A 15,891-nucleotide genomic window follows, 5' to 3' on the forward strand; every position below is an offset into this window, starting at 1 on the left:
ATTGAATAGCATAGAGAACACCTGCCTACCACTAAAAAGGTTATAAACTACCCAGTCTTATTACTATTCTCTGTCTAGAGTAAGGAATTCAATTTACCCGTTGAACTTCTCTGAATTGCCACCAAGCAAATGAGTGTAACGTACTGTAATGTAGTTCATGTTATGTTTAAGGCCCTGACGTTAGAAAACACTGTAATATACTTATCATCTATAACTGTAGTTAAATACAGCCTATTAATACATTTTGTTTAGTCCAGTTGAAGGTTAAATTAGCTCAGTGTTCGTCATGGAACCTGCTAAATAGAGAACAATGAAAAATAATTGTGGGGATGCAATGGGCGGGACCAGCAACAAAGTACTATTATTGTGAAGGGTAAGGATGGCTGGCAAATTTTAGCCCGGGTGGCAAGACTTGATACACAGTCTATTTTAAAGGGAAAAAATACAAGTGGCCCAGTGACCCAGCCCAAGGCAGGGGTGGACATAGACTTTATGTTTAGGGGGGTTGATTTTGCATAATCACACCCCTCATTTACTCTGATTGGCTGGCCCGCGTTAAACCCCGCCTTCTGCTCACGATTAGCCCCGCCCCCTCCTGTTTTGATAGGCGGCTGGGACATAGCTTTCTGCTGCTAGGGGGGGCGAATGCCCTGATCACCCCCCCCCCCCCTGCATCTGTCACTGGCCCAAAGTAGCCCATAATGGGACTGGCCTGTGGGCCAGATGCCCCTCTGCCCCCCCAGCCCCTTGTGAAGGGGGAGGATTTAGTATAGGGGTTATCTAACGTGATAAACCCTTTTAATGTTAAATAGTGGCTTTAATTGCTATACAACATTTGGTAAAGAGTAGCACAAGCTTATGAAACGGATATGACCTTTGAACACTAATTGCATTATATAAATAAACTATACAGACAATGTTATAGGATGAAATGTGGTTTTCCTCTGCATATTTGTTCATTAAATATTTCTTCATTCAACAGATGAAGTCATACCTCTGCGAAAGCAGGTTGAACCCCCATCACTGATTTAAGACTAAACACTGCCTTGCTAGCATCCTCCCTATATACTATTCCATCCATGTTTGCAACATGAACGTGTTTAAAAATAAAACACTGTATAATGTCAACTACATAATGAAAAATTAAATTGCTGTAAAGAGATAGCGAGATAGCACAGAAACTAGTTGGCAAAGATCATCATTGCTGTTTTCATTTGGAAAAGGCCAAGGGCTAGATTTACTAAACTGCGGGTTTGTAAAAGTGGAGATGTTGCCTATAGCAACCAATCAGATTCAAGCTGTCATTTATTTTGTGCATTCTACAAAATGACAGCTAGAATCCGATTGGCTGCTATAGGCAGCATCTCCACTTTTTCAATCCCGCAATTTAGTAAATCTAGACCCAAGACTGAAGAACTGTACCAACAATGTGAATAAATCAGCATTTTCAAGGTGCGAATAGACATCTCTACTATGGTACTGTAAAATGTATTTTCATTTCTTACGTTTCATTTCACTGCACGGGGAAGATATTAAATGCAGTGTGTCCATTGTGCTTGATAGATGATAAGATATATCATTTGCACAGGCCTTTGTTAGATGAATCCAGGCTTTTTTTTCATATTCTCGGCTGAATCAAACAGACAGTTTTCTTACAACTGAATAAAATTTTCAAGAGGCCGAGCAAGAAATCTGTTATTATAAATAGGCCTATTCTGCCAATCTGCTGTTAAACAGGCAGCATTAAATCCCCTGCTAAGAGGATGCGGGTCATGTGATTCATTCCAAGAGGATGCAGGTCATGTGATTCATTCTATTCACTTACTACAATAACTAATATGTTAATAGGAGCCTCAGAGATCCCTTGAGTTTATTATTCACTTTAAATGCCTGATTATTATGTTTGTGACTATGAAACCACCGATTGCATCGGCAAGACGAATAATAATCACATTTAAATAATTATCTACACAATGCTGGGATCAGGGCACACACAGAGAGAAATACAACTCTTACACAGCATCTTGTAATGTTACATTACTGCATTTCTGATCTCCGAGCTGCCAGGACAATGAAGCAGAATCTGTTCTCTGAATCCGTCTTCCCTTAGAGACAGGCAGAATTTAAAATGAAATACATTCAAATAAAACTGGCTTTTCAATGCCGCTTTAGTCCCATTGCACAACGTCTATTGGGCATCTGTCTCGCCTGCAATTCCAAACATCCATATTTACAGCTTGTTCTAACGAACGTACCCAAAACATAACGTGGTTACAAAGTTACACATGTAACTTACTTTTGTTATTTATCTCACCTCGAGTTAATATTCTCTTTTATCATCAATTGTAGCCTTCCTAAAGGTTCTCTGCAGTGTCTTTCAATGCTTTTACTGAAAAGAAGTCTGGTCTACAAAGGACATTTGCCGTCTTATTTAAACCCGTATATCAAATACATGTAGCTCTGAGCTTCTAGAACGGTTAAATCTATATCTGTGAATTATATTAACAGTTTTTTATAAGGAAATAGTTCACGAGTTAAGGTACCACCAAACCGTAAATGCAACATAATGATTTAACGCCCATCAATAGAAGTGAAGCGTAAGTAATATTTCTAATGTTTAGTGGCAGGCTGGAAACTTTTGACCTAGGAAGTAAACACAAGTTACAGGGTCATGGTACTACAGCAGCAAGGGAAATTTCGAGCAGCAGTACAGCAACTTTTTGGGGCCCTTTAAATAGCCACCAAGAAGGGCGGGGCCATACCAGGTTTGTGACTCCTCCCACGTACTTTGTACATGCCCCTCCCCTCTAGGTGCCCCTGATAGCAGCACTTCCTTTACAATAACAGACTTATATGGAAAGGATGAATAGCAAGATAGATTTTTGCAGCAGCTGTGAATTGTAGCCATGGTTTTGGCTAATTCCTCTCCTGAAGCGAAACCTGTATACAACGGTTTGTATGGTTCAGTGACAACCAGTAAGCAGCAACATAGATTCTATATAGAGTGATCATATACATATGCTCTTTGAAGTATATAGCTCTTTTAGTTATTACTAATAGTATTTAAGGGAGTGGTCAGGGGGACCCAGGGTACTTTGTAGGGGATTTTGCCATGTAAAACCATCAATTGTCACAGTATATTCCCATAGCCCGCACTACGGCTCCCTACACAGAGATTATGCAGTCATTTTGCTACTTTCCACTGGGTCAAATAAAAGAACACTGACACTTAGACTATGGGAAATTACAGCACGCCAGCAATAAATAATATTAAATATATATTTCCCTGCAATGGTGTTGTGATTTATTTTGCAAATGCCCTAGTTAGCATTTATAGATTGCAAGAGGATGTAACATTTAAAGGCCTCCTTAAACATTAGAAACCAGTTAACCGTACCATAAGTCCACTGTCTTTGTTCCTGAAGTTCCTTGCCGCACAATAGGATCATGTCTGCATTATCTATCAACACCTTCACATGCTCCTGGTCTATACAAGCACAACTGAAATAAATACTGTACACGGATCCAATATGAGTTGTGTCAATAAATACAGAGTGAAGGGTCCGGCTCTCATGAATCCTGTAGGACACACATTGGTGGGAGTGATTATCCTCGGGTCTCGAGAGACCTGCAAGGCAAAAACTGGAGTTAGTCAACAGGGAAATAAAAATATTGTCATAGCAAAAAATTCTGATATAAACACTCGCACAATCATTGCTATGTCAATATTAAATAGCCTCTGGCCATGCAACAAAATCTTAAAGTGAAAGGATAATGCTAACCCCTCTAATTTACCACACTCCGCCAGTCTCAACTAGTTATTTAAAACAGTTAACAAAAGAAAGGTCTATCAGGAGATCTTTTAACTTGAAGCAGGGGGGGCACAGTGCATTGTCGGGCACCATAACAAAATTTGGAAAAAGGCCCAGCAATGGCACTCGAGCCTCTTCTGAGCATGCATGGACTGGTCTGTACGCCCACTGCACATTAGCCAGCCTAAAAGTAGCCTACCCTATCCTCTTTTGGGAGCAGAGCGAAGACCTTGGGGGTCGGTGGGATGTGTGACCCCCTCATCTCTGGACCCTCTGTAGCACCCACAACACCCTAAAAACAATGTCGTTCCGCCACTGTCCTGGGAACCTGCCTCAGTTGTGTTGTCCTTGAGCCAGGAAAAGTCCATTATCCATCGTTGACTATGTCCTGCGATGGTGACCAATCAGATCATTTAGAGTTGTGGCCAACACTATGCAGATCTGGTAATTCAATGAATTTGCATGCATGTCCATACACAATCTGGTCAATGTCAATCAGTTTTTTGGTCTTGTGATCATTTTGGGTCCACACAATAAGTAGTTATGGTGCAATTTGGTCAAAACAGCCAACAGCATTGACACAGTTGTAGGTGTGCCTCATTGTCGGCCATGTTTATAACACATGTATCTGATATCGTGTAGTGTGTCTTTCCTTTGTATTCTTGGATCTACAGGTCTTGACAATTTCTTTATGAATTAGTGACATTTCCCAAGAAACAATAGAAATGGTGGAGAGACCCCTGGTTATGATTACTTACAAACTAGAGGAAAAATTATTTATAGAAGCACTTGTGGGTGATTCTATAATTTATTTTATAACTGATAGGAGGTGTTATATATATTTACACTTGTGTATAATATATATTTTTATCACCTGATAATCACTAAAAGATTCTAACTATGCTCATGAGAGATATCACAAATTAGGTGGAAGGGAAATGTTTTCAGTAGATGACACAACAATGTCTACCATGATATCGTTCTGGATGGGGCGCTAAGACAATAATAAATTATACAGGATAACTATAAAGAAAGTGAAGTGAGCAACTACAATTCAGGTTGCTGGAGTTATTTACACAACAATAGCAAAGGAAATGGACCATGAGCAATTATTTCAAATGGTCTGAACAAGGGGAAGTAATGTAATAAGACAACCGGATCAGCTTAATACTGGAGATAGCGCAGCCATGGGAGAGAAGAAACATAATACTGGTTTCTGGCTATGATTAGTGCAGTACAATACAATCATATAGCAAGAACACTGTATTCTTTTAGCGATAGATATCAGACAATGTGTAGTTAATGGTACATTGACAAAACCTCTGGCTAAGTCATTATAAAGGGCAACACTGCAGCTGTAATAGTTCCCTTTATCTCACTATAGATTATTCATCTGCCAAGCAGTAATACCATTACTTTATATACTCCGTCCTTTCCGAGTCTTGGGGTCTAGCATATGTTGCATTAGTAGGACTGTCTTTACAATAGCTCTGTTCGGCCTATGCGGGGCTGACAGTCGATGCTCTATGGCGCTGGTATTATTTTAATAAGTTAATGATATGAAAATACACATATTGGTGAAATTCAGATGGGGTGGCCTGGAGCTCAAGGCCTTGTGCCCTCTATCCACCACTGTATCTTACGTGTAGCTGTTCTGCTGCTGCCGACGTCGGGCCGTCCTCATTTTTTCAAACCTGGCCTCCATCTCCTCCAGCACTTTTGGAGTGTAGCGCACCACCAGCTTCACCGTTCCCTGTGCAGCCTTCAGAAGTTCCACTGCCTTCTCGTGCTGCTCTCCTTCCACGCTCTGCAGATGAGCTGGTGTCAGTACACATATAATCATACTTGCCTACTTTTTTGCTTTGGGTTCCGGGAGGTCCAGGGCAGGGGGGCGTGTGGGGGCAGGGCTTAGATAATCTCATCACCAAGCACCGCCCCCTAAGCGGGCATAGCCATTTTGCCCTATACCAGCAGGGGGCGAGGCCCGAGATGATGTGTGATTCGTGTCACTAAGTCCCGCCCCCTCCATGTATTTTACCAACCTGTCCAGGATCGGGGAAGTTGCTGTGCTCTCCCGGGAGTCCGGAAGGATTGCCAGAAATTCTGGAGTCTCCCGGACATTCCGACCAAGTAGGCAACTATGCATATAATATTCTGACAATATAGCACATTTCTAAAGCTGCAATTGTGAAAGACAGCATCTGACCATGTCCATGGATGATATACATGGATATTGGTGCATCTTCCTGAATTGTATAGCTTTCATGGTTTAATAGCTCCTTGGAATCTTCCCACTGAAGTGCATGACAAGCATCGTAAATAAAAAGTCAGGAAAGTATAGACTTTGTTCCATTTATGGAAAAAATCCAAGTGATGTATATTTTTGCTTTGCTGAATAAAGGGTCTTTTGACTGTTCAGTGTATAGTACTGTGAAGGCAAGATAAGATTTGTAGCAGACTAATGAAAAACTACCAACAGGAAAAAGCTACTGATAACATCAACAAATAAGTATGATAACATTCAGGATGATCTTAGAGCTGGAGTTAACTCTGTGTATTGTGTTTCTATGTCTCCTCACTGTCTGCACCGGTAGGGCCAGAGACAATAAAGAAAGTAAGGCAAAAAAAAGGGAGTAAACGTTCTCCGGGACAAACCATGTTACAATGCAAGGGGTGCAAATTAGTTTATTATTTTGCACATAAGTTAAATATTGGCTATTTTTTCATCTAGCACACAAATACTTGATAGCTTTAATTTTTGCACTGAAATTTAAAGTTGATCTAGGACATGTCCTATCCCAGCTATAAATCTGTTCCCACATTTTAAATTTACCTCCCCCTCCAATGCAACATGGTTTGGCCCGTGTGCAAAGTTACTCCTTCTTGTATGCTTTGCTCTCCTTAATGACTCAGGTCCTTACACTATGGAGTGTAGGATCCAACAGAAGATCCAATAACAAAGAATCACCGTAGAGTTAAAATTAATATATATTTCTGTACCCCATATATTTATATCATTTATATCATGTACACTATTGTGCAATGAGGATATATTTAATGATTTTATTGGACAATGAAGTTGTTTTTCTTTGCAACAAGCTAGGAAGCCCAGTGTAGGTGTTAAGCTAGGTGACCTTAATCATTTAAGTTCTATCGTGGTTTATTTACCTTTACTTATATTTTTGTGAGTATTGCAAAATATTTTTTTTCTTCTAATATTATATCAGCTTGCAATTACTTGCGTATGTTTAAGGTTAGTGACCCCCTTAGAGTAATACAAGTTGTCTCTCATAAAAGAGCTACGAATAACATGCTCAAAGATGTAAAAGTTCCCATATTATGGCAGAACTCAAATTGAATTTACGTGTGTGATGTGGTTATGGCAAAGCTACTGTTCTCTGTTATCTGCGGTTTTCCGCAGCAAATGGTTGGCCGCAGTGTCCCTCAGTGGGATTACTGGCAGGAAGTCAGCTGTGTGCAGGGAAAATCTCTCCTCCATGATTACAACCGTATCCTCCAATATCTTCTGAAAAGCTCAGTATTTGTGAACGTTATTAGTTATTACTGTATATAGAAACCAGTTTGTTTATTGGCCCGTTGACCACATTTCCCAATGGTTTTACTATTACTGGAAGAGAATGGTCAGCTGACTTCTCAGGAACATGTAGGCAGAGCAGTACTTACAAAGTGAGCATATAACCAGTGTTGGCTAACCTGTGACACTCCAGGTGTTGTGAAACTACAAGTCCCAGCATGCTTTGCCAATATATAGCAGCTTATTGCTGGAAGGGTATGCTGGGACTTGTAGTTTCACAACACCTGGAGTGTCACAGGTTAGCCAACACTGATATAAGCAATATATCTTTGATACACGTGGCCACTGTAAATCTATTGCAGGGAGGCATGCAGCCAATAACTCACTACAATAATAATAATAACTATAATAACTATAATAATAATAATCACTCACCACACCATTGACGGACAGGAGCTGGTCCCCACGTTTCAGACCACCATGGCGGTCCGCCACTCCGCCGGGAATGATACGCGAAATATAAATAGGGGAGTTTTGTTCTTTTCCTCCCATGATATTGAACCCCAGACCCTCATCAGTTTTTGGGAGCTCCACAACCCGTGGGTGGGCGTGGCCTTCACTAGCGGCAAAAGCAGCAACAGTAGCCTGGAATGGAAAGAACAAACCTGCTTTTAGAGGGCTTGTGTGGCTATTTGTTTCTGTCACTGCTGTGCATTGCGTAGTGTCTGTGTATGTGGTCATTCATACCAGCAGGACATGGAGACCAGGAGCTGTGCTATACAGAGAGAGGCTGTGGATCTGCTACAATGTGTCAGTCAGCAATGAATACACCTGTGCTAAAGCAGGGAGATATGGAAAACATGCACTGTTAGGGGTTCTGAGGACCAGGTTTAAGAAACACTGTGTTAGAGCACCTAAGCACATGCTCTAACAGTAGGGGTGCTCTGGGAGAGGTGATGCAGGTCTAATAAGATCACTGTTGATCACTTCAGAATGTGTTCATTAATGTGTTCCTGCTGAACAGTGATATCCTACATATATGTGGCAAACACTACTCTAAGCTCTCTATGTTATCATGTTATCTCTGTTAGGTTCTGCTGGTGCTCAGGATTCCGATGTGGAACATCTGACATTTTTAAAGATCAAAAGTGGAGTAGAGGATGAAGAAAACACACAAAGAAAATTTCTAATGCTGGCCATAAACGTTGCAATATTGCAGCCAATATTGGCCAACTGGCCCAATGCGGCAGTGTGTATTGCATGAAATTAATTGGCATGTCAGGCAGTACAGTGGCCTAGTGGTTAGCACTTCTGCCTCGCAGCACTGGGGTCATGAGTTCAATTCCCGACCATGGCCTTATCTGTGTGGAGTTTGTATGTTCTCCCTGTGTTTGCGTGGGTTTCCTCCCACACTCCAAAAACATACTGGTAGGTTAATTGGCTGCTATCAAAATTGACCCTAGTCTCTCCCTCTCTGTCTGTCTATGTCTGTGTGTGAGTGTGTGTCTATATTAGGGAATTTAGACTGTAAGCTCCAATGGGGCAGGGACTGATGTGAATGAGTTCTCTGTACAGCGCTGCGGAATTAGTGGCGCTATATAAATAAATGATGATGATGATGATGGATCATATATATAGATAACTGCTGATGGCCACTATTAGCCCACGGGTGGTACATTCATCTTCCAAGTGCTTTAATAGGCCCCTGATGATGCTGGAAGAGGCCCGATCACGCGACCCTGTAAGCCAGATCATGTCCAATTTGGTCACCTATATATCCAAAATGACCACTATTCCTGTCCCAAGTGTATCTGGCCAGAAAGAACTACAACGGACTGTACACATGACAGGTAATGAATTGGGAGAGAGTACAGGTACTAGATGGTGGTACAGACACACAATTAATAGCAAAGAGTGTGTGCTAAATTGCAGAGCAATCATGTTGTTTGGCTGTCGGGCCGAGCTGCAGTATGATACAATGTGTGTCCAGTTTATATAAACAAGGACTGTTGTATATAGTAGTGTATTCACACTATACTGCTAGATCAATGCTGTGATGCAATCTTCTGGCAAATAATACTGAGAAACAGTAAATATAGTTCAAAATTTTATAACTATTTGTAATGGTCAAGTGAAACATCGAGAGTAAAGCTGCTTTGTTGTAAACCTATTGTGACTGGTAATAGAAGTGCAACATACCAGCAATCTACTGTAGAAGTCACTTCAGGTGCACCAACCAGGCCTTCAGCAGTCGCACTGCCGAGGAACTTAAACTAAGAAATATCTTATTTAAGTCTCCTGGACAAAACCATGTTACAATGCACAGGGTGCAAATTAGTTTTCTGTTTTGCAGATAAGTTAAATACTGACTGTTTTTTCATGTAGCACACAAATACTTGATAGCTTATTTGTACACTGAGATTTAAAGTTGATATGTGTGTGCTACATGAAATGAATCAGGCCCCTGCTCAATAGGGGTAAAATCTGATTCAGATGTACATTGGTTGTTAGGAATGTTCAATTGCAGAAGGCCGCCAATTAGGCCAACAACATGCGCCCGCATTTGGCCAGTATAACTTGCACCAGACTGATGAATGGGATGGTGTCTTATAAGTCTGCACCCTTTAAGTCACTCTCTCACTATAAGAGCAATGGGATGACGTACGGCTGTATTACACATCAAAACTCACCTTGGCAGTGGCATGTGCCCGTATTTCCGCATTACCTGTGATATCCAGAGTGTCATATAACTGCTCGTACACCTGTGTGGGGAGAAGATATAAAGATCCAAAGTTTATATTCGATGTGATCAACTTGTTAATAAATTGTCTAATTGTCTGTGAATTGGGCACAAGTGGACTGGCTGCAAAGGAGGTACCTGGGGCAGTGGTAGTAATGTGTCCATGCAAAGTAGGTACCTGGGGCAGTGGTAGTAATGTGGCCAGACCATTAAGACCCTTTTTTCTGCTTATTTATTCCACTTCCTGCTATTTGGGGGATGGTTTGAGTGGACAGGACATGGTCTAATTTTCAAATTATTATTTGGAGCAGGGTTGGAAGTATGCATTCATGATTGCCCACCACTGATCGGACGGTATAGAGGGATTACATCAGGAGATGGAAGAAGAGGTAGCTACCTTCCTTACGGGATCCATATTCCATATCCAACACTAAACACACAACTTGTGTCCTGCTGCAAACCCCCCGCTTTTTCATGCTCTACTATATATATATATATATATATATATATATATATATATATATCTCTATCTATCTATCTATCTATATATATATATATATATATATATATATACACACACACACACACACACACACAAGTTAACCCGTGCATGATACTCATGCATTCTAGTCAAATCAAGCTACTTAAGGTGTTAAAAAGGCTCTTGTCATGCATTTGGGCCATGGCCCAGGTCTCAACCACCAACCACTCCCCACTGTCACCCCCGGCAACCACCAACCACTCCCAACTGTCACCCCCGCAACCACCAACCACTCCCCACTGTCACCCCCGGCAACCACCAACCATTCCCCACTGTCACCCCCGGCAACCACCAACCACTCCAAACTGTCACTTCTCCTTCAAGAAATATATATATATATATTTTTTAATCTTTATAAACACTTTTAACAATTAACAAATTAAATTAACAAATTAAAAACATCTTAGTATACCAAATTTCAGCCCTTTCTGAATTTTTTTTCCCACACACACTAAGAATTTAGTAGGTCAGTGTATAACTCCGCCCAGCAGGTGGCGCTGCAGCTTGGTTTTATTTTTTCCACACACAGACAGACTAACACACGCCACTAGACATTTATATTATAGATATATATGTATGTGTCTTGCTATTAGAATACACATACATGACTTTGCAGGAGCGAGGTTGGCATTTGTGCCCCAAGTGCCAAAACACTTCTTTCCGTGTTTGTGACGGATATCAACATTTAATAAACCGACCTCTCTTATGGCCAAGCAGAACTTGCTCTGAAGGACACGTTGCAGGGCTTGCAGTTTCTGGGGGGGCACTTCCCCGCTTCGCTGCAGTCTCTCCAGTAGCTCAATTGCTCGGGACACATCTATAAAACATGGATCAATTAACAAAGTCGCTGCTGCAAAACTGATTCACTTCCAATATTCTAAGACTACTAAACAACATTCTAGGAGGCCTTTGACTTAACACATTGTGCATTTTCCTATTATAATCGGATACTTGATTGTTTTTGCTATCCCACTAACTCATCCACTAACATAATTGCCACAACAACAAATTACAGGTAAGTTCATGTCCGGTGGTCATGTTGAGGGGGCGCAGTTTGTACCGAAAGCCTTGGATTCCACGCATGAAGCGCTTACCATTATTATGACCAGTCAATAGCAGGTTGTCACTTAAGATTCTATACAAACGTTAACGACTATACTGTGATTTTGATGCAATAATTCTGCTACAGTGACAAGTGTATGAAGGGAATGATGTTTCTTCTTAGGGAACAAATGAGGCATTAATTATGTCCCATTGAGATAATAAACAGCAGCGGGGAAAGACCTTAGAAATTCAATAAAAACCCAAGGACATGGCTCTGTTATCACAACAACCAAATGTATGAATTTCAGCTAAGTAATGGAGGGCACAGAACAAACCCCTATTAAAACTGAGCCAATTAACGATGATGCCTCTGTGATGGGATTGGCTCTATTCTGCCCCCCCCCTGCAACACATTGACGACAATGCGTTATGCTGTCGTAGGGGCGTGGCCAAAATGATGTGATTGGACGCGTCCCGCTCCCTTCACCTCCAATTCAGGATCTTCCTGAGGGGAGGTGCAAAAAGTTGGCAAGTATTATCTAATGTCTTCCTTCAGGGTCAGGAAGACCCTTGGGGGGGGGGGGGTTACCTGTTGCCCAGAAACCCCCCTCCCTGCTGAAAATGACACATAGCCACTTTGTGAATTAGAAGCTGCACAGAAGCTTCAGCAGCACTGACCAATCGGGTGCTGAGGGTCTCCTATGTCACCAGAGGGCGCCCAGCACACAGGGGAAAGAAGGTGGGTACAGGCAATGTGTCTGTCTGTACTGCCAGTCTCTCATTCCTCCCAGTCTGACTCCCATTCCTGCCAGTCTAACTCCCATTCCTTTCCTGCCAATATGTCTGTCTGTACTGCCAGCCTCTTATTCCTGCCAGTATGTCTCTCAGTCTACCTGATATAAGTAAAGATGCTCACTGACCCCCGTGAACTGGTTTTGGTTTTGGATCTGGGTTAGCTTTGTGTTTTGGTAAAACCGCCCTCGTGTGCTTTGGTTATGGAATTGTTAGAAAAAAATCCTAAAATATGCTAAAATCACATATTTTTGCTCTTTTTTTTGTTCCTACATTATTATTAACCTCAATAACACTAATTTCAAGTCATTTGCAGTCAATTTTGACCACCTCAGAGATCACAATATTATTTTCATACACGTTCAAACAAAGACTGCAGCGACCTGGCTGGATGGTAAGCGACAGAGCAATGACACAAATACACAGCAGTTCCTAGCACATCTAGGACACATTGGCACATAGCAGTGGCAGATAAGAAAAATGGGGGTCCGCCCTCCCTCCCAACCCTCGCTATGTTGGATCTTAAAAAGGATTCCAAAACTCGTGAGATCCGAGATCCAACGACGCAACGATGACGTTTTGCCTCGTTTTCAAATCCAAGGGCGCGCAACAGTCGGTACTCGGATCTGCTAAGTTCGGGAATGTTTCGGTTCTCGGGGAACCGAGCCTGAGCATCTCTAGTTATAAGGGGTTGTTTTGTTACTATTGGAGTTTGAATGCTGAGCGAATGAGTACGGGGAGATATTTCTTCTCTGAGTTTATAGATAGCATTCACTAAACTATATTAGTTTGGTGCAATTCCCTGCATTTATTCTTTTGATATAAATATGGATTCCAAAGTGTTTAATATATTCTTACATTCCTTAAGGCATTTTACTTGCAGTCCACACAGCGGCATCAACCACACAGTGGATGCAGCAAGAACTCCTATCTTACTGTATACTTACTGCAGCTCAGTCCATACCTGAAACACACACTGTGTGACAGATGCAGCTAACTTCACCAGAGGTAAAATTATATTATATAGTGTGCAAAAACCATTTTACCTTTTTAAATATATTAGTCTCAATATGGTTATCAGGACTATGTGAATAAGCAACACTTTGGTACTCAACAGTATTTGTGCTATATGTAAAACAATTTAACTGCAAAAAAAGTGTCTATTTCAGGTTTATCGCGTCATTTTTCCTTTGCTTTGGTCCCAATTCAAGCATTCAGAACCTCCCCTACAGAAATCCTGCGTAAAGAAATTGTCTCGCTGCTTGATCGCAAACAGTCACGGTTAGTTATTTTTCCCCAGGAGCAAGATCAAACAGATGTGGAGCACAGACCTAAAAATTAAAGAATTGTACATTGATGAGCACAGCATGGCGACTAATGGTAAACTGCTGCATACAGAGGGGGTATTTCCTAAATTTGAATGGCCCATTCATTTCTTAAAAAATTGATTGAAACCAATTTTGCTGCATTGCAAGATATTTGTTAACAAAATATGCCTATTGAGTATTCTAAACTGTTGCATTATGTAACAACATAATGTTTTTTTCCCACTACGGAGAAAAAAAATAAATCTATATTTTTTCCTCTATGGTTATATTCAGGAATTTGAACCAACGGCTGTCGTGCTTCCACTGGCGTTGTCTACGATTGTGTTGTCAAGAAATGTTTTGATTCAACCATTCTTTTTCAGAAAGGGTTAAGGCACCAAATGAAATGTTCTACCTGCAGTAAGGAAACAGTTCTCTTCGGAACCCTATAATTGTTATTGCATGTACAAAAAAAATATATGTCATTGATCAACTACAATTGTTTTGAAAATTAAGAAGCAGTGAAAAAAAAAAACTAAGGTGAAAATGTGACTGCATGTGGAAGCTGCAAGGACAGGGTGAAAGGTGTGCAGATAAGTGAATGATTAAATACTTAATGAAAAGATTATAAACAGTGTATGAAAGATGTAGGGACTGCACAGAAGCAGGACAGAAACAGGATACAAGGAGAGACAAGTGCAAGGTTATTCTGCAAATCACTGACTTCCCTGATTAGCAGGTTGGTGCCAGTTAAAAAAAATACAAAGCCAAGACACTCATCTCTTTCCTCCTCCCTCTGCTACTTTCAGCTGCTACATGCAAAATCTCAACCCCCGCAATGAAACATGCATTGTATCCATTACCTCTTTCCAGACCTAAAGGTTCAGACAGAGCTGCCATCTTAAATCCAGCAGTCACATGCCCAGGAGTTCCCCACTGTGGAGGAGGAGAAGGAGGGACTGAGCTGCTCAACATACGAGCCTTGGAGATGCTCTGTGCATCCTGGCAGCTACTGTAGCATCCTCCTTCAGCCGTCCGCATACTGTCACCACAACGTGCGTCCTAGTTATCACAAAACGCACCGCACTGCTGAGCAATCTCATGTGTACACAGCAATCCTTAATAATAGTATTTGTATTTAGCCTTAGAGTAGCTATAGTCACATACAGAAGTACAATGCAATGTCTATTGTTCTTTTATTGCATGTCCATCACCAGGGTGATCTAGATCTGTCATCTCTCTTTACTGCTGTAATTTAAACGGCAGTAGCCAGAAGCAACAGGCTTCGCTCAGGAAGAAGCTCGCGTTTAGTATCCTATTTATTTTCATTTTTACCCTTTTGTCAAAAATACAACACAGAACATGGATGTATATGAATGCCTGATGCTGGCGAGTCCCAGGGAGCAGGTTTGGAAGCAAGCAGCAAAATTAATGCAATGCTGCAAAATGTAGTTTAGTGTTGTTTATGTTGTAGTAGATTGACTGTAAACACATTTGTGCTGGAATTGCAGTTTAACACATTGCAAGGGGACACATAGAACACCACCCTCCACCACATGACCACTGGACACAATCATATATATATATATATATATATATATATATATATATATATATATATATATATATATATATATATATATATATATATATATATATACATATATATACATATACACATACATATATATACATATACACATACATATATATACATATACACATACATATATATATATATATATATATATATATATACATATACACATACATATATATACATATACACATACATATATATACATATACACATACATATATATACATATACACATACATATATATACATATACACATACATATATATATATATATATATATATATATATATATATATATATATATATATATATATATATATATATATATATATATATATATATATATATATATACATATACACATACATACATACACATACACACACACACACAGTAGGATCTAAGTGACTATGACAATAGCCAAATTGTGACGCCTAGATGACTGGGCCAGAGCATCTCCAACACAGATTGTCTTGTCTCCCAGTATGCAGTGGTTAGTACCTACCAAAAGTGGTACAA

The 15,891-nt window shown here is 40.4% G+C and overlaps 1 protein-coding gene across 3 annotated transcripts; it reads right to left on the reverse strand.

Moving 5' to 3' along the window:
• Nucleotides 1-1,416: 1,416 nt before the first annotated feature.
• LIN7B (lin-7 cell polarity scaffold B) lies at nucleotides 1,417-14,742 on the reverse strand. Of its 3 annotated transcripts, XR_012679806.1 has the most exons (7): nucleotides 14,635-14,742; nucleotides 11,327-11,445; nucleotides 10,038-10,109; nucleotides 7,783-7,992; nucleotides 5,456-5,619; nucleotides 3,398-3,628; nucleotides 1,417-2,406 (listed from the first exon to the last, which is right to left on the reverse strand). XR_012679806.1 is itself a non-coding variant. In XM_075189931.1 (6 exons), the coding sequence occupies exons 1-6, from the start codon at nucleotides 14,669-14,671 to the stop codon at nucleotides 3,607-3,609; spliced, it is 624 nt and encodes a 207-aa protein (XP_075046032.1). In that variant the 5' UTR covers nucleotides 14,672-14,742; the 3' UTR covers nucleotides 3,054-3,606. The 3 variants fall into 3 exon arrangements, 2 of the variants coding, with proteins under 2 accessions (XP_075046032.1, XP_075046034.1); XM_075189931.1 differs by lacking the exon at nucleotides 1,417-2,406 and having other exon boundaries at nucleotides 3,054-3,628; XM_075189933.1 differs by lacking the exon at nucleotides 1,417-2,406 and having other exon boundaries at nucleotides 3,054-3,628; nucleotides 14,647-14,722.
• Between the last annotated feature and the right edge of the window lie 1,149 nt (nucleotides 14,743-15,891).

Source organism: Mixophyes fleayi, chromosome 11 (assembly GCF_038048845.1).
Source record: "Mixophyes fleayi isolate aMixFle1 chromosome 11, aMixFle1.hap1, whole genome shotgun sequence".
Classification (NCBI taxonomy): Eukaryota; Metazoa; Chordata; class Amphibia; order Anura; family Limnodynastidae; genus Mixophyes; species Mixophyes fleayi.

Bases quoted from the DNA above. Each gene is read 5' to 3' on its own strand.
- LIN7B (XM_075189931.1), bottom strand. From the start codon at position 14,671: ATGGCAGCTCTGTCTGAACCTTTAGGTCTGGAAAGAG. The intron at 11,446-14,634 runs GTAATGGATACA...CATGTTTTATAG, and splicing joins ACCTTTAGGTCTGGAAAGAG to ATGTGTCCCGAGCAATTGAG. The intron at 10,110-11,326 runs GTCGGTTTATTA...CTCCCCACACAG, and splicing joins TCTGCTTGGCCATAAGAGAG to GTGTACGAGCAGTTATATGA.